General features: G+C 40.5%; 1 protein-coding gene across 2 annotated transcripts in view; it reads right to left on the bottom strand.

The window, feature by feature from the left end:
- TBC1D12 (TBC1 domain family member 12) overlaps positions 1-22,587 on the bottom strand; it is a 41,933-nt gene extending 19,346 nt beyond the window's left edge. For both annotated transcript variants that reach the window (XM_042018970.1, XM_042018971.1), the window contains exons 1-2: positions 21,688-22,587; positions 5,147-5,270 (exon numbers count right to left, since the gene is read on the bottom strand). In XM_042018970.1, coding sequence (XP_041874904.1) covers positions 5,147-5,270; positions 21,688-22,517 — 954 coding nt within the window. In that variant the 5' untranslated portion in view covers positions 22,518-22,587. The remainder of the gene's footprint in view (positions 1-5,146; positions 5,271-21,687) is intronic.
- Between the last annotated feature and the right edge of the window lie 11 nt (positions 22,588-22,598).

Raw genomic sequence — 22,598 nt, 5'->3', positions numbered from 1 at the left:
CCCCCCCCCCCCCCCCCCCCCCCCCCCCCCCCCCCGTCCCGTGTCAAACTGGGAATGTCCTGGCAGTAAGAGCTGAACTGTACTTTACAGCCTTTATGCAAAACAAAAGAAAGCATTTGTCACTCTGAGGTCCTACCAGTTTCATTACCATTTACTGACAAGATAATCACTGATGAAATCTAAAACTCTGGGGAATGTCTTTGGTTTACCTCTAGAATAGATATTTTATTAACTACATGCAATTCTCAAATCGTGGGAAATTTCTTGACAATCTGAACTGCTACAGCATTTACAAAGAAAACCATCCCAGCCTCCTCACTGCTTCTGGTAGGACTAATTGTTATTCAGGTGTTACAGGTTCCTTGCAAGACCCAATACCCCCATTTATTATCTGTCCTTTTTCAAGGCAGTTTGTTACCAATGTGTTTCTACCCTGTATCTGGCAAACAGGCAGAAGTCTTGCCTTTCTCTTTTCTCCAGTAGTAGTTCAAGGTGAGCCAACATGACCTCTAAATAACAATCTACTTAAGAACCACTCCTGTGAAAAAGCATTTTACAACTTCTCTGAGAGAGTCAGTCCTTGGGTTTGTTTACAATTTTTACATTGTTTGTTTACACACATACACATTTTTATAAGCATTAAGAGCTTTGTGCACTTCTAAACTCTAACAACCAAGTTTGGAGGGAAGAGTTAATATTGCAAGCTAGAAGGTTTGAGTCATACAAAAACCGATTCAAAACACATCTGCTCCTCTGAAGAGAAGCCTCTGAAAACCCTTGTCCCTGGGAGACCACGGGAATTCTGCCGAACCAGTGACTGCAATTTCTCCATTAGATCTCAGACTGGAGATAACAACACTGGAAAAATACGCAAGTGAAGACACTAAAGTTTTTTAGCCCTCAAGTATTTATTTTTTGTAAAGATTTCAGAGCTACTCCAGCACATTTTCAGAGGTTAGATGTAAAACAGTGACCCAGTCAAAGCTAGTATTTACAGGACTAAGATTAAAACCTTCCATTTTGTACACAAGGTGACAGCTATTGGAAAAGATGGCTTCACTTCTGAATAAGCAGTCATTTCTAAAATCACTGCAAGCTTTTAATGGTGTGGCAGATTTAAGTAGAAAAGAAGCTTTTATTTTTCCACTTCATTTAAGGCTGCCACTGAGAGCAGCGTTATTAAAACTGCTGATAAAGCTAATTTGGTGTATATTTTACTTTTTTTAAATTTTGCAACGTGTAATTGCATATTTTGAGTTTACTTTAATTCAGGCATATTAGAAAAAAACCCCACCATACTAGGGTAATTTAAACAAATTAATAAAATTAATAAAAGGTATGCATGCCTGCTTTAATAAAGTAAGCTAAACTTAATGACTTGATATTCAGAAAAAAATTTACCATAGATTAAAAGCTCTTTTCTTTAACCGTAAGCACAAAAACTGAAATTGAGCTTGCATTTTTAAACAGAACTTGGACTTTAGTCAATACATTCCAAAATGTTATATATCAGCCCACAAGTCTGTTTCTGCTTTAAATGCTTCTGCATTAAAGTATTTCAGCAGTCTAATTTAAAGCAGATTTCTGTACAGACTGAAAAGAATTTACCAAACTCATCATTAATGACAACATGCTTCTTATAATAGCTAGTTTTATTAGCTGCAGTTCATGAAAAAAGGCACACTTCCTAAAACCATCAAATGTATTTGACATTTGCAGTCCTGGGGAGTTGTTTTCCCTTTTCAAAAAAACAGTGAAGGAAAGAAGCCCAGAGGAAGGAGATGTCCAGCAAAAGAGTTGGCCTCAATCACATCCTGCTTGGGCAGCTCTAAATCCAATGAGAGATGAGCATGCCAGCAGCTGCGAGCGGGGAGATGCAGCTGCCAAGAACTTTCAACCTCTGACCCAGTTTGAGCAAGCGCATCTCGCCCGAGGCAGCGCAGCTGCGGGGACCGTGCAGGCAAACCCCACAGGCTGCTGTGCCACAAAAACATTCATCATCTTCTACACGGGCTAAGAGGCTTGCAAAGAAATAATTTGCAATAATATTCATGAGGCAGTCTCTGAAGGCACAGCTGGCTGGCATTGTCATCTGAAAAATGTCTGAAACAGTATCCGCAATTAGGTTTCCAGATTTTCTTGGAGGTTATTCAAGATATTACAATCACTACCTGACTTCTCTGGAGAGGCACATGCAGCAGTGTCTAGTTGACAGACAGTGACTGGGAGCCACAAGCATTAATTTAAATGTAATTAGCAATTTACTACATCATCCTTACCATAACAAAGAGAACAAAGGAGGCTTCCTTCAGCCGGGATGGAATAGGGGCACAGAAGCCCTACTAGTCTTTTGGCTGTAAATCTACAGTGATGCAATTTCTCAGTTTTACTAATATGAAAGTACTTCATGCTTCATGATATTGCCATAAAACTTCTATGTAAGTATTATCCTTATCCAAAGGACTTCCTCATCCTATTAATTGCAAAGCTTTTCCTGTTGTGAGTTAATTTTTCTTGCAACAGGGCTTCTTAAAATCTCATCTTCTACACGCAGGATGCTGACTCATTACTGAGTTTCCTTAATCAAGTGTTTATTCGCACCCTCCCAAAGCTGGCTACTGACATCAGCAGAGTGAAAGGACCATGTCCAACCATGAAAAATAATGTTCGGGAATGGCAAGATTTGTGGCTAACAATAGACTACCATAAACTCCCTCACAGGCAGCTTTCCTACTGCCTTGTAGTCTTACACCTAAAGTTCATTGTACAAAAGCTGGCTAACAAGAAGTAACCATGGTTCTGACCACAGAGAGCTAGAAAAATTGGGGGAAAATGTGGGGTTTCTGTTTCAGAACACATTTGATTCCTCCACTCTAATTTAGAAAGTTGAAGTGCAGCTTTTGAGACACACTCCATGCAGGTTATGAAGTAACCTGACAGGTCCACAGAACTGCATGTGAACAAAACATATTAAGCTTAAATCATATTTCTATTAGCTTCTTCAAGGCCTTATATTCTTTTCACTCACATTTTCTGCCTAATGAGGAATTAGTCTAGAGACTACAGTCAGCCATTTGAAAGTGAAGATGCTATTCCCCACTGATCTTCAATAACCAAGTGTGCCTATATTCATTCTAACCCATCACCAACTTAGCAAATTTGAACATTTTTCAATGAAAGAAACCACTGGCTTTTCTTCAAAGGCATATGCACAAGGAGCTATATAGTAAATTCTAAACACACGTGCAAGACATTTGACATATGCTAACTATGGAGACATAAGGGTCATTTCTCAGTTTAATATCCAATTTCCTTAGGTATGTAGCTCTAACTGTGTGCAGAGCATACTGTCAGGCTGGTTCCCCTTTGGTAACTGTGCCTCTTAGCTCATGAGGCTTTATCTAAAGACCATGCATGCTTTAGCCAAATAGAAAGCTAAAAATATTAGCCATTACTGATACTTTACTCAAGATCATGTAAATCCAGCAGTGAGTCTAATCTGGCAAACATTATAGCACAAACCACATGACTAGGAGCAACTCAATCATGGTTAAAGATACATTGTTGTAATACATTTGCTTTTCTGACACTTTGGAGAAGTTAAAAAAAATGGGAACATTACAGTTTAAAACAAACACAATCACTGAGGGACAATGGAATAGGAAAGTAGGACAATTTCTTCAGATTATCATCTTCAACAGGTTTCCCAGGAAAGCTGTGAATGCCCCATCCCTGTCAGGTTGGATGGGGCTCTGAGCAACCTGGTCTATTAGAAGGTGCCTGCCCATAGAAGGGCGAGTAGATCTCCCTTCCAACCCAAACCATTCTATTATAACATGGTCTCCAGAACAAATATCTTCATTACTAGAAAACAGTAAGCAGATGACAGGTTGCATTGTGCAGATTCTTCATTTCTCAGGATGGAAGAGACATCTGGATTTTACCACAGTATTTTCACAGCACAAGGCCAACAGCATCCACCTGCACGCAAACTAAGAATGCTTGCCCTCTCCCACCCAAAGAGGAAAAACATTCAAAAAGAAAATTGTATTTGAAAATGTACAAGAAGCATTCAGTTTACTTCACAGTATAAACCATAGAATGATGTGGGTTGGAAGGGACCTTTAAAGGTCACGTAGTTTCAACGGACAAGACTGTACTTTCTGTAATTTCATCATTTTCTTGCAACATTTTATTGAGTCACAAGTCCCACTGCATTGAATTCCTTCAAAAAGATTCTCTCGTTTTTCACTTTAGTTGCTCCCAAAACACCCTCTTTGCCATAAAGCTCTTTCAAGGAGATAACCGAACACTGCGTCATTCACAGCCATTTGCACCTGGCAAACACATCAGCTTATTTGGAATTCAAGAAAGGAGACAGAGAAAGCAGCTCTCAAGAGATTCAAGTTACTGTTTTAACCAACACAGGGGACATTCATATTTCTTATGTCAACTAATGTTTCAGCTTCAGGTTTGCATGCTAACATTACACCAAAGATATGTTACCAATTGCTCACCTGTGAAGACTGACATTTTAGTATTATTTTACCACAGACAGACTCCACACGAACAAATATATGGAAGTGCAACTTTGTGACAGAGAAAGGAAATCAGAGGTACCTTTGTGAAGAATCCCAGTAGCTCCAAAACAAGTTCAATATACAATATTATTTTGCAACAAAGTATCTTGAGTGAAATTAACACTTTAAATTTAAAAAGATGACTTGTTTCAGAATTCTAAGCAATTTGTCACAAGTTACCTACATAGGAAGTCTTCCAGGCAAGGATGACTATGTAAAAGTGAGCCAGACTGCAGCATACCATGTTAAATAAGACAAAAATTTATGGGAAATTAATACAAGTTCTAATGTCTTGACAAAAACAGGTTAAATTCTTTTTGAACATGTACCACCACCTTTTTGTAAGTACTTTTTGTAAGTACTGAGATGTACTGAAGAATGTACAAGCTAATCATAAAACACAAGATTCCTTAGTAATTACTATTATTTAAGCAAAGCCCCAAAAGAGTGCTCTCAGAGCACCCCATGGTCATACAACACCAATGTGGATATAACAGCAGAGAAATGCAGTGCCTGGGTGTCATTTTTACAATTTCCGTACCTAGAGTTGTGAGATGTTTACTCACCTGCTGGATAATTTTGGAATCTTTTGGAAGGTTTTCCCTGGGTGGGACTTTTCCAAACAACTTCCAACCAGGAGCACTTTGGACAGCAGGTTTGAGTTCCTTTGTCCTTTTAGTGAAAAAGTTTCTGAAAAGAGAGGAAGGTTTTCCTTTTGTTTATTATAAGCATATAAAAGTATATTGTGCCCACTTAAATTTCTTCAATTTCTCCACCAGTTTATCACTTGGATGAACTGTAGAGATTTACTGCTCAGAAAATGCATAGTGCATTCTACTTTCAAATAATTAATTTGAAGTGGAGCATCTTTCATTACAGGTGCTTTGATGCTAATATTTGTACTTAACATTCAACCTTACTCCTAAACTACTTTATGCAGTATCAGAGCTTTTTTTAGTAATACCAGGCATTTCCTTAAATATAAACAGCATACAGCAGACTCTCAAACTTTTGTTTGGGGTTTGCTTTAAGTGTATCTTCCTAACTTATTGGGAGACTGAAATGAAAACAGCTGAAAAACGCTGTAATTGAAGAGGTTTTTTTAAAATGGTGAATTATTACTTCTATCAATCTTCTCACCTTCAACTTTCATAGCATGGACTAGAAAACCAGGGAACAATCACACAGCTTCGGTTTGGCAGATAACCTTTAGCAGTGCCTATAGCAATTACACTCAAAGAGCAGATGACTGCACTGCTCTTACTTCTTAGAAAGCCAACCATCACAAGACCGTGTTAGTGACCACTTGTCAGATACTCAGCTGTACTATTTGACTCCAATCACAAGCTCCCACAGAGCATGTTATGTACGAGTGCTTTAAAAATGAAAGAAGTGTATTTATTCTGAATATTGGAAAGTTACTTTCCAGAAACTCATAACGCAAAGGGATTAAAAGCTCAGTAGTCTGTAAGGTTATTTCTCAGGAAGCTTACCAGCTTACCTCAGAGAGCAGAATATGGAGCACTTTCAGTGGAAGATGTTTTTGTACAGTGTTAACTAGCTAACTTCACACTCTTCTTCTGGAAAGAGATCCCAGATTTCTTCACTTAAAGTATTTGCTGTATTTTAAAATATAATTCCTTTTCAAATTGGATGCAGTCACGTACACGCACAGCAAACAATCTGTTGGCTTTGCCCAGATAAAAGAAGCGTGATTCAACAACCACAATCTGGATGATAAGTGCTCAGGGCTCTTAAATTCCAGTGCTGTCAGGGTTTCTAGCCAGGCAGCATAGTTTTACAATTAGGAACTGTTAGTGTTTTTAAGGCATTGTATGATCTTCAAATACAAGCTATCTTTTTAGTTCCCAGAATGTTTTTTGTTATTTGGGAAACAAGCAAATGCCTGTCAAAAATCCCTTCTGTACAAGTTTGCGTGAATGAACTCTACAGACTGTATATTTGGCATAGTTGAGGATCTAGCCACCAGCAAACTGGAGAGATGGAGAAGTAGATACTGATAGAGCATGGAAGCCTCCCAAAAACTGGTAAGCTCAAGATTGGTGGTCCTGTGGAATCCAGGAAAAATCAAGAAACCCAGAACACCAAGACTCTCTTCACTCCATCTGAGGCCACTGCTGCACACTACTATCATCATCATCAACAGCTTGTCAAAAAACAAACAAACAAACAAAAAAACTGCATTCAAGAAAACAGCAGTTGCTATAAGCAGACAGGGAGTACAGGACTACACATGCACACCTGATGAAAGAGAACACCATGAGAGATTTTTTTGGAATGCCCAGATGGAAGCTGTTGGTGTCTCAGTACACTGTGCCACTTCTGTGGAAGTCTCCCAGATGTTGTTCCAACCCAGTTACTGAGAAAGCACACTTGGGAATAATTGGTTGCATGGTTTGAATAGTTGTTTGTCATCAATGGAATCTAGTTGTTGCTATTAATAATAACTTAATTAACATGAGTTGTTCTAGTAAGCATTGGTTGTTAACCACACATGCCACAACTCTGTCCCCATCAGAGAAACTTGCAATATCTTAGTCCATCCCTGTGGAACCGAAGTAAGCACTCAGAAACTCCAAGACAGTGATTTCTGATATAAAGCCTGGAAAGGAGGAACAGTGAAAAAGACATGCCTTTAAAAAATACTATCCTCAGTCAATCCCAGGACTGCACACCATTAGTGGAATGAACAGATCCACTCAGTAAGACCAAAAAAAGAGTGTGCTTACATAAATAACAAAGGCTCATTTCACAAGTACAAGACACCTTTCACAGTGTTTTACATTGTCTTCAGGAGGGAAAGAAGAGCATTCAAAGAATCATCAACAAAACAAGACAGAAGTTTTCTAAAGACAACATGCCACTATGCACTACCCCACAGCCTTGCCCTTAAATCTGCAACTTCTGCAGCAGCTGTATTTGAACCTAACTAGGGAAGACCTTTACCCCCAAAAGCAGGTATGCAGGAAGGTGCATTCTGGAGTACCATTCTTGACTTCATGGGTAGCAATAACCATCCAGTCTCTGTACCTACTATGGAATACCACCAGGATTACTTGGCAGTTGAACTCCACTGCTTCTAGCACTTGTAGAAGCTGAAAGCTGCATTTAATATTGATGGCAACCTGTCACTGTATCAAAGCCAGTTTATTATTAACCAGGAAGCTGGTAGATTTTTAAAAGGAAAAAATGTGTAAACATACAGAAGGTTTTAATTAATATTTCTATACAAAAGAATTAGGCATGCTCATAGCTTTTATAAGTTTTCATTTTTAATTTTTTTTAAACAAATAAAACATTAAAACAAACCTTCCAGAATGTAGTCTGGAAGGAAAGAAGTTTTATTGAGCACGTATTCAATGAAGTCTGTTTCTTGTGAAGGCAGAAAGCTGGTAAAACTTTGTATCATGTCAGAATAAACTTCACATAGGAATTCTAATCCAAAAGAAACTAACGAGAGATTACAAATAAACTTTGCTGAAGATGAAAGGACACTTTTTAATACATTGTTTTGGCAGCTAACAGTATCACATTTGATGTGTTCTTGACAGCAGTAAAGCCTTACAAAAGCCCTGTTAAGGAACAGCATCTGTGAATGCTTACAAGTTGCATTCACTGAACTGCAGGAAGTGTACTACGTTTGATGTATTTTTTGCTGCTTAGAATATTCATGAGTTTCACTGGTCCTGGGAAGAGTCAACCATTGAAATGGCTGAAAAGTCAATAGCATTTTGGTAAAGAATCTCAAAATCCACGTGAAAACCTCAAAATTCCTTAAAAAAGAGCTTACACTTTAGACAATGCTTTCTGTTGCAAGGACCCATGGGATAGAAGTATTAAATTAGTTCATTGATTTAAGCTCTAGTTTGCAAAAGCCCAGGGGCAAAGCTGCAAGGTTGTTTTTTTCCCCTGCTTCTTTTATATAACACATATTAACACTCTCAAATGACACACCAAAATGTTTCAGTAGGTGCCTTGAAGAGCTCAAAAATTAAATGAAGCACCACAGAATGAGAAGTCATTGGCACAGACCAAGACTTCTATTGCTAACATGGTTTGGGTTACACTAAACAAAAACCTATGGGCTCTGATCACACAACTACAGTGGCTGTAACGACAGCTATGAGTGGTGGTTTTTCTCCTTGTTTTAACAGTGTTGCTTCAACTATTCTTGCCTGTGCCAACAGCAGTCTTGGGAAAGTTTCACCATACTGGTGGTACAGTAATTAAAAAACGTTAACCATTTCTACAGATGGCATTAACACTATGCTCAACTAATGAAATTGCTTATTTCCACTCCACTTTTGCTTTTAAAATCACATTTGTTGCTATTTAAGATAAATTACTGTAGTCTAAATGCAAATAGAATTAAGTGTCAGAAGGGGATAGGTGGAACTTGATATTTTAATGATTTTTTTATTTACTTTGGGGTTTTGGCTTCCCCTCTCCCCCCCTCAAAAATCTCAACACAAAAAACTTTTTTCCAGTTTCCAAGCTAGCCATAGGTCAGTCCAAGAGGATGACAGATTTCCAAGATTTTGGGGAAAATATGACACAATTACTTCAAGCTTGACCTTAAATTTTATCCAAAACCAGACTGTGCCATATTTGCACAACAGCCACTCAAAGAAAGCTGAAGTGCTTTGAACAGCAGCAACCACGAACATCAGCAGGTAGGAAAGGCTCCAGGGTGGATACATCTCGAGCACTTTGCCTCTAGACATAATTGAGTCACCTCTCCACAAGACCAGGAGTCTTACAAGAATCTTTTGTTTGACCAAAAATGTCAAACTAATCTAGTTTCAAGCTAGACATCATTTTGCTACAGTTCTTTCAACAAAGATCACATATATGGATCTTCCCTTTGTACAACTCCACTGGGTGCCACAAACAGCAGGCTATCAGTATTCCACTGCTTTGTGTATCCCAGCTACTTAAGTAGCTTTCCTTCCCTGTCATTCGAACTCCACATTCAGGCTCAAGCTTCACCTATTCTGACGCTTTTAGCAATCTGTAGGCAGATTTCAGGTGTACAGGAAGGTTGGATCTTACACCTGAGCCTTTTAAGGCGAATATCAGTATAAAGCATACTAAAAATGAGCCTACCTTTCTCTAATTTATTTATCCTGCACTACAGAAAAATGGCAAAATTCAAGTGGTCTCAGAAGAGAGCATAAACCATGTGATCATCGTTACTGTTACACATGAGGAAAGTATGCTTCCTTAAATTAATTAATTTAATTAATTAAATTAATTCCTTAAATTAAATTTTCAACTTTAATTTGAAATGCTGCATCATGCTAGACAAAAAAAAAAAAAAAGAAACAAAACACGAACAAAAAACCACCCCACCAAAAAAAACCCAAACAAACAAAAAAACCGCAGCCAATCAACCAACCCACCCCCCCACTAAACTATGGGCATCCCTGGAAAGCAAACATACAGTGCAGCACCAAAGAATCAATTTCTTTCTAAATAAAATATTCAGAATTTAGGGTTCTCTTACAAATAAGTTACTACTGTGTTTATATCTCAATGCTGAAAGGTAAACTACTATTCTCTGATTTCTCATCCTTACAACATAACTTTGAGCTTGTTCAAAATGTTTACTCACTAATTTACAAATAAAATAGCTCCAAAAAGAGACCTCAAGTTATACTAGCATAGTAAAAGTTACTTTTTTTAGATAAAAAAGCTAACTGTCAAAATATTTTTCTAACTTTTACTTTACATACAACAATCTGGTGTACTGTCACTTTCCATCATCAATCATTTCTTCTCATTGCATCCACCTTTCAAGAGCTTTGATAACAGGGAAGTTGTTATGCTGAGAAACAAGATTTGAAAGCCACGAGAACTGACAGAGGAAGTGAGGGCTGATTAGATTTTCCTTTTGATTAAGCACCTAGTACCTGTTAGTAAACACTGCATAAGACAACTGCATCGTTTTAAATCCAGGGAAGCAACACACAAACAGGAAGGAATCAGCATCCTATTAAGAACATGCTCACTCTATCATATATAATTTTTCCTCACAGAATCACAAAGGCTTAGAAGGAAGATCCAGCACAGAAGTAATGCTACAAATGAGCATCAAGTTGGACAAAAAAAACCAGTAAGCTTTCTCTGTGTTTTTAATGTAGTTACAAAAATGCAATTAAAAGCCCTGAAGTTAAATTTCTCTGCAATAACATTAAAAATCTACTGATTCCAATAAAACCTCAGAACTTGTAAAGGAATGAAGTAACAAAATCCATTAAAGATTGCATTTGTATTACAAAACAACTGATTTTGCATCTCCATAAAGAACACAGAGTTCTGCTTGTGCACGCAATCTGCTCTTGCTCCACCCCATGCTAATTTTTTAATAAGCTTCATAGGCATAAAAACATAGGTCTATGTTTGAAACTTGTTGAAATTTGAATTAGCTGAAAGACGAGCTGATAAAGAAATTACTTATTTACCCAATAATCTTCATCCAGAGAGCTGTATCAGCGAGGAGTTAGAAGAGGCATGTTCCAGGAATTGCTATAGATAGATTTCTACAGATAGAACACACTGAAATGAGTAGTTTTTACTTAAAACCATGCTTTTAGAACAAATTCTGAAGACCCCTACAAGCTTGCAATTCCATATTCTGTCACAACTACAGCCAAGTATTGGCTATCTCTTTACCATGCACAAATCACAAAAGCTGCTTAAGAACACAACAGAATTTTTCTCCATACTCCAGTCTTGGCCATTCTGTTAAGGTCTTACGTGAAATAATTTGGAAATAACAGCAGATAAAAAACCATTGCTTTATTAAGCAGAATTAGCCCCTCTGCTTTAAACAAGACTTTTCAATAACTTACATGCAGAAACAATTGTAACTCAACTCTAAGTATAAATAATGAATCATTGAAAGGAAATTAAACCTTTTTGGTTAGCCACTTACAAAACCTGCAGAGCAACAGGCATTCTACATTTTTAATTTCAATAGCTTCAAGTGTCAGCCCATTTTGATCCAACACATTTATGATTGCTCTCAGCACAAGTTTCTAAGTTCTGCCCTGTATTGGAAGAGATGTGACCCAATCAATTTTACAGTTCACATTTTCCACCATCGTGCTACAAGCAGCAGCTAGATACAAGCTTCTCTTTTAATTTTATTACCCCAACCACAGACTTGTTACAGGAGGTTTCTAGTTTTAGCACCTTCTAGAAGTAGAAGATCTCCTCTTTCTCTCTGCACCACAACAACCCAAAGAAGATCCCAAACCACCCTCTCCAATGGAACTCCAATGTTTGTAATACTCTAAACTTGCAGTCTGAAGTGCTATACAAGCAAGCTTTTGGCTCCTTCCTTCCCCCTCCCCCCCCCCAAAAAAAATTAAAATAAGGAAACAAAAAAATCCTACCCAGAACAACAACCACATTCAGCAAGACCAAGACTGTAGTATTTTTTTTTAATTAAATATGTTGTTTCCATTTATACTAGTGGTCAACTAAAGCCTCAGCTATAATTAGGTATACCTGAAATTTAATGAACTGTCAAGGACTAGCTGCTAAGGATTGAGAGGCTGGGAAGGAGATGGCTTCTGGCGCCTTGGAGAGGACAGAAAGATTAACAGAACTATCATGGAACTGCACTGACAAGACTAAATTAAATCAACAAATCAACTCTCTTATCAAGTTCCTAGTGGATACCAGTCCCAAAGTGGCTTTACAAACTCTGCTGGCAAAACAGTTTTACTACAGGTACACAAACACTTGAGAATTTTTAAGAGTTGACAATGTTTAGCAGTATTACAGAATACTTTGTACAGAACACTTACTGAAAAACAGTATTTTACCAGACTACATTATACTCCTAACAAAGAGCTGTTGCACAGGTCAGCTTTACAAACAGCTCAAGCATTCAAAAACATACATAAACAAGCAGACACATAAGCAAGGTGACTGACAGGGTTAAATTTCAGAATGCTTTAATACAAATAAAGGAAGAGAATCAGCCTTTACTTTTCAGAGTGAAGTAGCAAAACAAAGCTTTATGCCAAACTGCTCTATCATCTTCATATTTGATCAGGCAGTTAAGAAGCTATTTTGACACTACACCAAACACTAGGGTCAATCTTCTCTAATAAAGATCAAATGTCACTTGCCCACAGCATCTAAAACAAAATCCTGCAAGAAGTGGAGAATTTTTACCAGCTGACTACAGATATTCTGTATATCTGTATAGTCTGGTATTTTTTGTATGGCCAGGAATATCTACTCCAGCAAAGTCACAGCTAGTTAATGAGCAACATGCTCCAAGCAAAACAGTGCTAGAGGAACAAGATCCCTTCCTCCCACAAACCCACATAATGGGGAAGCCCATTTCTCCTCCTTGCACAAGTAATGTCCTACAATCCCTTCTGCTGTATCAATTCCAAGACCATACCTTAGAAGTCACAATCCAACTCACTAATCCCACAGAAAACCATCAGCTTTTTTTTCCACTCTCCAGCCTAATGAGCTACAACAGCTCACTGAGGATCATATAAATACCAGAAGCAGGGACGAAACATTTTCTTTGTTTCCTGACAATAGCAAATTCTTCAATCAGCTCACCAAGATAACTCACCAAGTACAACTTGATTAAACAAACTACCTGAAATTGTTCTAGCAGTGACTCACTTTCAGTTAAAGCAAAACTCACCGGTTTTATCAGGGCAGTCACTATGCCTATAGTTCAAATGTTTCTATACAATGTATACTTTCAAGAAAAAGGTGGTAAAGATTTCCAGCCTTTGACATGGCCTACAAGTCTGTGAACTGTAAGTTCAAACACAGGGCAGAGTTTTATTTTGAAGACTGTCCCAGGGGTGATTGCTACTCTGACCAGCCTGGTTAAGCCTCAGTTAGTATTTTTCCCTTCTGGTGCCTGACAGAGTGCCTGTCAACTACGCAATTGCACAATGTAGCACTACAAGGTGTTACTGTAGTACTTTTACAGCCACTCAGTGCATCAGGTTTCTGCTGCAGCCAGCAATTCACAATATATTTTGTGTCATTGCTTCAGAGATCAGTTGCAGAAATACTAAAAACACAAGAATTCATTTTTGATCTGTTAGCTGATATGAGAATGCAGGGGGGCCTGATTTCATTCAATTTTGCCTGATAGCTTCTTAAAAAATGAGGAAGAAATTTTCTAATCTACCACTCCGCTACTTACAGAATTTGAGGAACAGCAAGCCATTTGCAAAACACAGTTTACAACAACAAAAAGCTAGAATAATAGAATCATTTAGGTTGGAAAAGACCTCTAAGATAATTGAGTCCAACCACTAACCCAGCACTGCCAGGATCACCACTAAACCCTGTCCCCAAGTGTCACACCTACATGACCTTTAAACATCTCCAGGGATGGTGGCTCAACTACTTCCCTGGGCAGCCTGTTCCAATGCTTGACTAGCCTTTCAGTGATGATGTTTTTCCTAATATCCAACCTAAACCTCCCTTGCCACAACTTGAGGCTGTTTCCTCTCATTCTATCACTTGATACCTGCAAAAAGATGCTGACACCCACCTCACTACAACCTCCTCTCAGGTATTTGTAGAGAGTGACTAGGTCTCCCTCCAGCCTCCTGTTCTCCAGACTAAACCACCCCACTTCCCTCAGCTACCTAAAGCAGATACTTTGTGCTTTGGAATCTCCACTGCTTCCCATCTCACAGATGCCAATCACACAAATACCTGTGATAGCTAGTGGACTGTTTGAGTTTTAAAGCATTCTGGCATCCAGCATACAAACTGCTACATTACTGCCCAGCAGCAAGACAGACAAGATCCTGCATTAATGAATGCATTAGGCAACTGAAGCAATACAGATAGGACAGAGCTTTGCAAGGTCTGAGGCCTGACCAGAGCCAAGCTTAGATTGCCTATTCCTACAGCTGGCCTTCAGGAAGTTTTGACCAGCAGAATGTCCCAGGCAAGGAGAGCCAACAAGAAAGCTTTTACTATGCTACATGATCAAAAGATACTCTTTCACTTACCCAAGAGCACATTAAATAAAACTTCCCAATATAACAATGGAAACTGAACATAGCTTCTTCTTAATAAAGGAGTACCTTGGAGAAGGGAGAAAATTGGTAGGAAAGTACTCCTCTAGGCTACAGCTATTCTTTTCAGTCAGGCCATAAGAAAGTAGGAAAGGAATTTAGAAGAACACCAGTCTGAGTGTTTAGCTCTCAGAAGTTCTAAAAGAATAAACTCATCTGTAACCATGAAAATTAGTTTTCTACTAATTGAAGTCATAAGTTCACACACACAACATCCACACTCTTCTTCAGACTGTTATTCCAATATCGAGTCAGAAGCAAAATGCTCTGCAGGTGGCTTGCACAGCTGACTGGTTTCTGAAAATACAGAGCCAAATTATCAGTCTCTTTTGCAGGCTCTCCTTGTGTTCAGACTTCATTCAAAAATCTGTAGGATTTTTATGCTGGAGCTCTCTCAAACTCTGAGAGGTTTGACTGAACCTCGTAACAGGCTGCATGCAGTACGAGAGAGATGAAGCAGAAACCACGCTTCACTTCCTTAGAAAGCAATAATAAAGAGACAGATGCACACACAGAGGCTGAGAAGTTTAAAGCAATGACAACCACCCAGTGCAACAAACCTAGTCCCTTCCCAGCTGAACAACAAACAAGACCAATTATGAGAAAAAAAGGACAGACTATATATCATGAACATCTCAGTAGTTCCAAGAAATTGAAGAGAGAAGTAACAATTTTTACATCCATGTGAATGAAATGTGACCAAAAACTCTTAAACTTCTTTTTTATTCTTAAGCAATCAAGACAAAATAACCTAATGAATAATTGAACAGCCAAGAGAGCAAAAGCATAAAACGATCATTTTCTTAGAGGCCAGCTGTGATTTAAGTGACCTCCTTTGGTTGTTATTTCCCATGTAAAACATTCTCCTTTTAGTCATAGCCTATTCAGAAGAGATGTCACATTCACTTTGTCACACTACTCTCAATATATTGAGTCTGTAAGAAATCCTGTGACCCCAAATAAGCAGAAGAGATCACGGAATGAAAAGGCCTTCTGCAAAATGAAGGGGCAGGGGAGAAGAGAAGATGCTTTCAGATTAAGTTTAAATGCCTCTGCAAAACACTCCTTAGCAAAACAAACTACAATTCCAACAGTTTGCTGCACACTAAGCAGCAATTTAGGCTGTTGGGCTTGAGAAAACCCACACAGCACCCCACAAAAAAACTACAGCATTAGTTTAATGAGAACTTACTTCATGAAAACTCATATTAGGATTAAAAAACTCCTAGTGTAAATACATGTATCAATGTAGACTATAACACTGTCCATTATGCTGTCCACCACGGAGAACAGAAAAACTGCTGATAATACTTTAGGCATTATAGATTGATGAAGACTATACACATGGCTCTAAGGTTTTGGAAGTGACATCTATTCAGTCAGCTTTTTTTTCTAGAAGGGGTAGCTGGGGAAAGACTTGCTGCACACAGAAGTTGGAGCCCCATGGCCTTCCAAAACCTATACAGAACTAAATCAGCATAACATTCTTCTGCTTGCACTCCTGAAATTCAACTTCGATTTGCTACTAAACAGATATCCTAACCAAAATGATTCTATGGGTGCATAGCATCTTACCTATGATGAAACACCCACTGAAAGCCAGAAACTGGCCAACATGCCAACACAACTTCACAAAATAAATAATTCTTAGCAAACAGCGAAGAATCTACAGAGGAGCTTCTCAACTCGATAATATGAATGCCATTTCCTATTTATATCAAGTTATGTGTGTAACTCAGGAAAAAAAAATACTGTTTCAAGTTACCCACAGATTTGGGTCCAGGTACTCTTGCTTACTTTCTCCAGTCATCTTTAATTCAAAGCTATTATATGTATCCATTTGTTCTCTTAGATTACAAGATTACTCAGAGAAAGCAAACATACTGCACCCAAAAACAGAACGGTGAAGGGTGCCCTCATGGTTTCTGGGGAGAAGATTTGTTGTATTCCCTTAATTCCACTCTCTCTTTCCAATATATTGACAGTATATTTGTACTTTTTTCCATTTGGTTTGTTTTAATTTGGACAATGCAAAAACAACACCAAAATCAAAAATAAAACACACAAGTTTTTTCAGCAAGTTCTGACCAAGATATAGGCACAAGCAATACCACAATAGAAGTTAAGCTCTGTGAAGTGACCCCATCAATCTGTTCTCTTATCTTTACATGAACGGAAGGTTTAGAAGATATGTCACAACTAAGACAGCTCATTCCCACTTGACTCATTTTTGATCAAAAGTCCACTAAACATATTTCTTCTCCATAGATGCACAGTACATCCCCTGTAGTTTCATGCTGATTTAAGTACGCAGAGCCTTTCTCGAAGAGAAACATTGACTCTGGTACTAAACCTTCACAAGGCACATCTAGGTAGATGTCTATGCAGTGCAAAGAGCTGCAAGCGCTACTTAGCAATACATTGAAATACAAACTTCAGAGCTAGAGACACTACTGTGCACTGAGTAACAACACTCAGTGAACCTCCCTGCAACCCTCCACAGTCTCTGCCAAGGACATTAGTAAAGGCAAGAAGATTAGCAGCTTTTGAAGAGCTACCTACTCATGGAACCACAGGGCTGTGTTTACAATGAGGGAGACAAAGATGTGAGCTTCAGTGATTTCTTAGTGCTTTGTGCCTATAAATACTGAGTTCTCCCAACTTTCCATCGTCTCCTCAAGTATTTTTCAAGACTTCTGGACAATAAACACAACCACTCTGGGCAATGAAGGAAGTATGAGACTAAAGATAGTTCCCATAAGAATATGTGTGCTACCTAGCCATACATGCTTATAACCCCTTACACCTATTTCTCACATCACATCCCAAAGACCTACAAGAAGTGGAAATGATGAATTAAGCTTGTTGTGAATCTTGTTAGGTGAATACTGGAAAAAAAGTATTTGGGGAAATGGTGCTCTACTACAAAAATACAAATATACAAATAATACAAATATAACAGTTGTCAACTTCGAATCCAGGAATAAGAAACTTTGCCAACTACCAGATACCTAGATTTGTCTAGCAAATACACAATTCAGAAAAGTATAATATCTATATGAGCTGGAAAAATGCGTGGTACCTACCTGCAGGACTATGAAGTAAAACTCATCTTTAAAAGAGGTTCAGAATCACCATGTCTTTATCTCAGCCCTGGATTACCTTGCTACTGCTTGACCTTTTTGTATTACTGTTCTGCTCTGTCCCCCAGAGCAGCGCATGCAGAGCATACTGCAGTCAAGGTAATCATCATGGCTTTAATTCAACTATCCATGCAATGTTCCTGCTCACTGAACCATTGTGCACCCAATAGTAACCCACTGGGCCTACCCAAAAGTGATCCAGTAACAGAGCATTGCCCTAGTAAGCTGCTAGGTAAGACCACAAACCGTAAGAACAATGCCTGTATATGACTATATTATGAATCATACACAGGACTACAAAGCAGTGACAGGTGACTTTCAACAATCCATTTATTACTCTGACCAAAACAGTAGCACAGTGGAGACAAGTGACCACAGTCATGCAATTTTCCTTGCCATGGCACTCTGCTCCACATACTGATCTACTTCTGGCATCCCACTTCACATGTGGAGAGAAACAAGATGTAGAGCAGTTAAAAGTTGTTAGCATTGATTTGACAGGCTTAATGATTTGGCACAAATACAACTTGAGATCCCAGGGCGAAATATCATACCTAAGACTTACCTGAAAGAGAAAGTTTTAGTCACTAATGCAAACTTTCCTAGAATCTTAATTATTAAAGACGATCTCAAGAGCACAGCCACTCTCCCTGTCACAGAGTTTGGATAAGATGCATCTGAAGACAGCTGCTTGCTTTTTCCCCGACCTGAGCTCATCAGTTTCATCTCCGGTTTAGTGAAATGACAACAGACAATTAACATGGATTATTTAAAAGAACTATGAAGCAGGTCAGCCTGGTAGCTGAAGAGCTGGGAACAAGCTGGAACAGCTGGAAACAGCAGCCTCCTAACCCAGATCTGTCTGATCAGACTGTTCAGTCATAGCAATTACAACAATAAAGCTGAAGGCAGTAGGACTTCGCCCTTGCCTTCTCTCTTTTTTTTATTAAGTAACTGCAAGAAATGTCCAGCTTTTGGAAGAATTTCCATATAATTATGGCTATTAGAAAAAAAAACAACGGGAGATACCAAATTTTAGACAGCTTGCAAACTCGACAAGACAAAACATCCTACATAAGACAGTCCAGGCTGCTGGGCTACCTGTGTAGCACATCCAGAATCTTTTTTTTTTTTTTTTTTTTTGGACATTGTGGGAGCAGCTACACACTCTGACAAAACACAAATGAGTTGTTCTCTCTCAGGTACACAGCCACTCGGTACAACTTAAATTTGGGGGAGCAACATCCTTTATGGCTCTGTGCTCACTCAAAAATACAAGCAACCTTCTCCTGAGAAGCTTCACAAGGAAGTAGAGTTGCTACAAACATTCAAACACAGGACAATTTTTATACCATTTCAGCCCTCATTACTGAGATCCTCTTTTTAAGAACTGCAGGATAACCCACTTACATTGGCAACTGAATGAATTTGAATGAATCTGGGCAGTTTAAAATAAAAGTGAGAAGTCTAAGCTTTTGAAATACTGGTTCAGAAGACAAGCACTAACTACTGAAAAAGTTAAAAAAGTTTTATTACCACTTTTCATAACAACGGATATTACCCACTCTAGTATTTATGTATCTAGTGACAAATCTATCAAGCAACACAAGTTTGAATTTGTTTTTAAAGAAAATCACTGAAAGTTTTCATTAATCAATCTCATTTCACCTGATGAGATTAAATCAGCTGTAACTTTGGCTCTTCTATGGATGTATAGGCAGAGCTGAAGGTAAAGTCTCTGAAGCCAGTATTGCTCACCAGGCCAAATGCACCCGAGGCACAGCCAGCTGGACCAGTCATGGGCTGTGAAATAGCATTTGCTGAGAGCCACTCTTTCACTGAGGTGTCTGTACCATAGCTTTTGTCAGGATAGAAGCAATTAATTTTTTTCATGTATTACCTAAGCCTTTACTGAAAACAGTGAGTATCTATATATATATATTGACAACAACTACTACTGCACACCAAGTTCTAACTTTTCTATTGTCCTTGTTTTATCTGGGATAGGGTTTATTTCTTCTCAGTAGCTCGTACAGAGCTCTGTTTTGGATTCAGTACCAGAACAATGTTGATAACACTGATGTTGTGTTTGTTGCTAAGTTGTGCTTATCCTAAGTCAAGGACTTTGTGTCTCATGCTCTGCCAGTGCGGAAGTACACAAAAAGCTGGGAGGAAGCATAGCTGGGACAGGTGATACAAACCGGCCAAAAGGATTCCACACTATAAAAACTAATGCCCAGAATATAAACTGAGGGAGTTACCCAGAAGGGGCTGATCAGTGTGTGGGGACAGGGTCTAGCATCAATCAGTGGCTGATGAGCAATTATATTGTGCATCACTTGGGGTTTTCTTTATATTATCATTATTATTTTTTACTATTATAATTATATTTTACTTTGTTTAAATTAGTAAATTGTTCTTACCTCAACCTACAAATTTTACTTTTGCTTCTCCTCCAGGGAGGAGGAGCCAGGGGCGAAGGGGGTGGCAGGCAAGAAACTGCATGGTGCTTAGTTGCCACCTGGAGTTAACCCATCTATGAGGAAAATGCTCCAGAATTTCAATCAGTTATCGCTTTGAGGCAAAAAGCAACAATATAAATGTTACTGGTCACTATGCTCAAGTAGTGAGGCAAAAGGAAGGTAGTTTCACAGAATATTCTGACTTAGAAGGGACCCACAAGGATCATTGAGTCCAACTCTTTAACTGAATGGCCCAGACAAGGATTAAATCCACACCCCTGGCGTTATTAGCACCTGCTCCGACCAGCTGAGCTAATCTCATACAATATACTGCAGTTCACATAACACGGGGAAAAAGAAAAAAAGCATGGGAGGGAAGAACACTAATAGGGAATAGTAGGAGTAGCAGAACATCTCTCAGTCCATCCTTGAAACGAAGTGGATGCACCAAACTTTCTCTTCAACTGCTACTATCCTTATCATCAAGAGTCCATCTCCTCCTTTCCTGAGAGTTGGCAGAGGGAGCCCGTTTTTCAGTTTGGGATCCCATTTTGAGATCAAACCTCTCCCATCTCAATTCTTCAGTTAATAGATTCATCTTATTCTGACATTTTAAAACATTTAGGGGCCTACTGTTCTATCAGAGTGACTTGAACAATAACTATAACCCCTCAGTTTGGGAGAATAAAAACTGTTGGAAATTAAACTCCTCACTTCATACATGATAAAGGTAATATAGAATGTGCCATAAACTATTATAGTCCAGCTGCACCTCCTGTGTAGTATGCTGAAGAGTGAGTAATGTGACAAAGATCCTAGGCGACAAAGCTGGATAGCCCACAGCTTTTAGTTTTGTGCTAGAAACTTAAGAGAAGTCAATTCAAGCACAAAGCATAGTCCTTGAAGCTTTCCATAACACACTTTGAACTAAATAAGTAAACTCTATCTACACCGTCAACAAGTAGCAAAGGATTTATAACACTTCACAATTTCCACGGGGATTTGAAAGGAGTTTCCAATACCAACAACTTCCACCTTATTCTCCAAGCGGTTTAATCAGTACCACTGTGATCATTCAGACAATGAAATGCCCTGGTACGGGAAGCAAATTCCAGTTTGAAGTCCATGTAGTTGCAGCAGTAAAGGGTCCTTTATCATATTACTCCCACGTCCAAAGCCTCTGTCCTGCCCTAAAAGTATCTGCTTGCTGGCGAAAGAGCCTGTCAGGGCTGGAATCGCTCTTCGTGTGACCCACAGTAAGACCCTGCTGACCCGAGACACGCTCCTGCAGACCACTCGCGGCTGCCCGTGACCTGGTCCGGCAGACCTGCACCCCCCTCGCCCCAGGCTCTGCCGGGGGGGCCCTCACCGGCCCCGCCGCCGGCTTCTTTACCTGGTGAAGAACTCGGCGAAGGTGCTGCCGGCGCCGGCGATGCCCACCCGGTGCCGGGCCCTCTCCGCGGGCTCCTGTGGCGGCGGTGCCGCCTCGGCGGGTGCGGTCCCTCCGTGGGGCAGGTGCTCTGGGGCGCTGCGGCGGCGGCTCACCTCGTACGTGTTGCGGGAGTTCAGGTTCACGTCCGTGAAGCCGAGGGGCGCCGGGGGCAGGGCGGCGGGCTCCGCCCGGTCCCCGCAGGTCCGCGCGCCGAGGGCGGCCAGCGCCCGGCTGCCGGCGTCGCCCCCCGGGCTGCGGGGCGGCGAGGGGCTCTCGTCCACCGCGCCCCCGCGCCGCTCAGCCTCGCTCCGCAGCCGGCAGCTCCTCAGCGGCTCTTCCAAGGCTGTTCCCAAGGGGACGCCTCCCGCCGGGCAGGGCGGGCAGGGGAGGAAGCCCCCGTTCTGCAGTTTCGCTTCCTCCTCCTCCGGCCCCGGCTCATCCCGTCCTGCCCGAGGGGGCGGCGGCGGCGGCTCCTGCGGCGGCAGCAGGAAGCCGACGTCCCCGTTGGTCATCCTCCCGCACGGGCCCACGGCACAGGCGGCCCCGTTCGCGGGCTTCTCCGGGCAGCGCTTCCCACCCGCCGCCGCGGCGGGGCCGAGCGCCGCCAGGTACCGCTGCAGCAGCCGCTCCTGCCCCGGCCCGCCGCCCCGCCGGCTCGAGCCCCGGCTCCCATCCCGCTCCCCGTCCTCCTCCTCCTCCGCCGCCTCCTCCTCCGCCACCGCCGCGTCCTGCCGGCCCGCAGGAAGCACGGCTGCGCCGCCCGGAGCTCCGGCATCGTCCGGCCCCACCATTTGCCGCCGCGGAGCCCCGGGGGCGCGGCGGGGGCCGGGGCGCGCGCCTTCCTCCGCACCGGCGGCGCCGCGAGCGCTGGC

This window comes from Corvus kubaryi, unplaced genomic scaffold (genome assembly GCF_017639235.1).
Source record: "Corvus kubaryi isolate FWS band 111438036 unplaced genomic scaffold, C.kubaryi_AGA036_p1.0 138, whole genome shotgun sequence".
NCBI classification, from domain to species: Eukaryota; Metazoa; Chordata; class Aves; order Passeriformes; family Corvidae; genus Corvus; species Corvus kubaryi.
The sequence above is the reverse complement of the archived record's forward strand: the minus strand, read 5'-3'. Positions and strand labels throughout refer to the sequence as shown.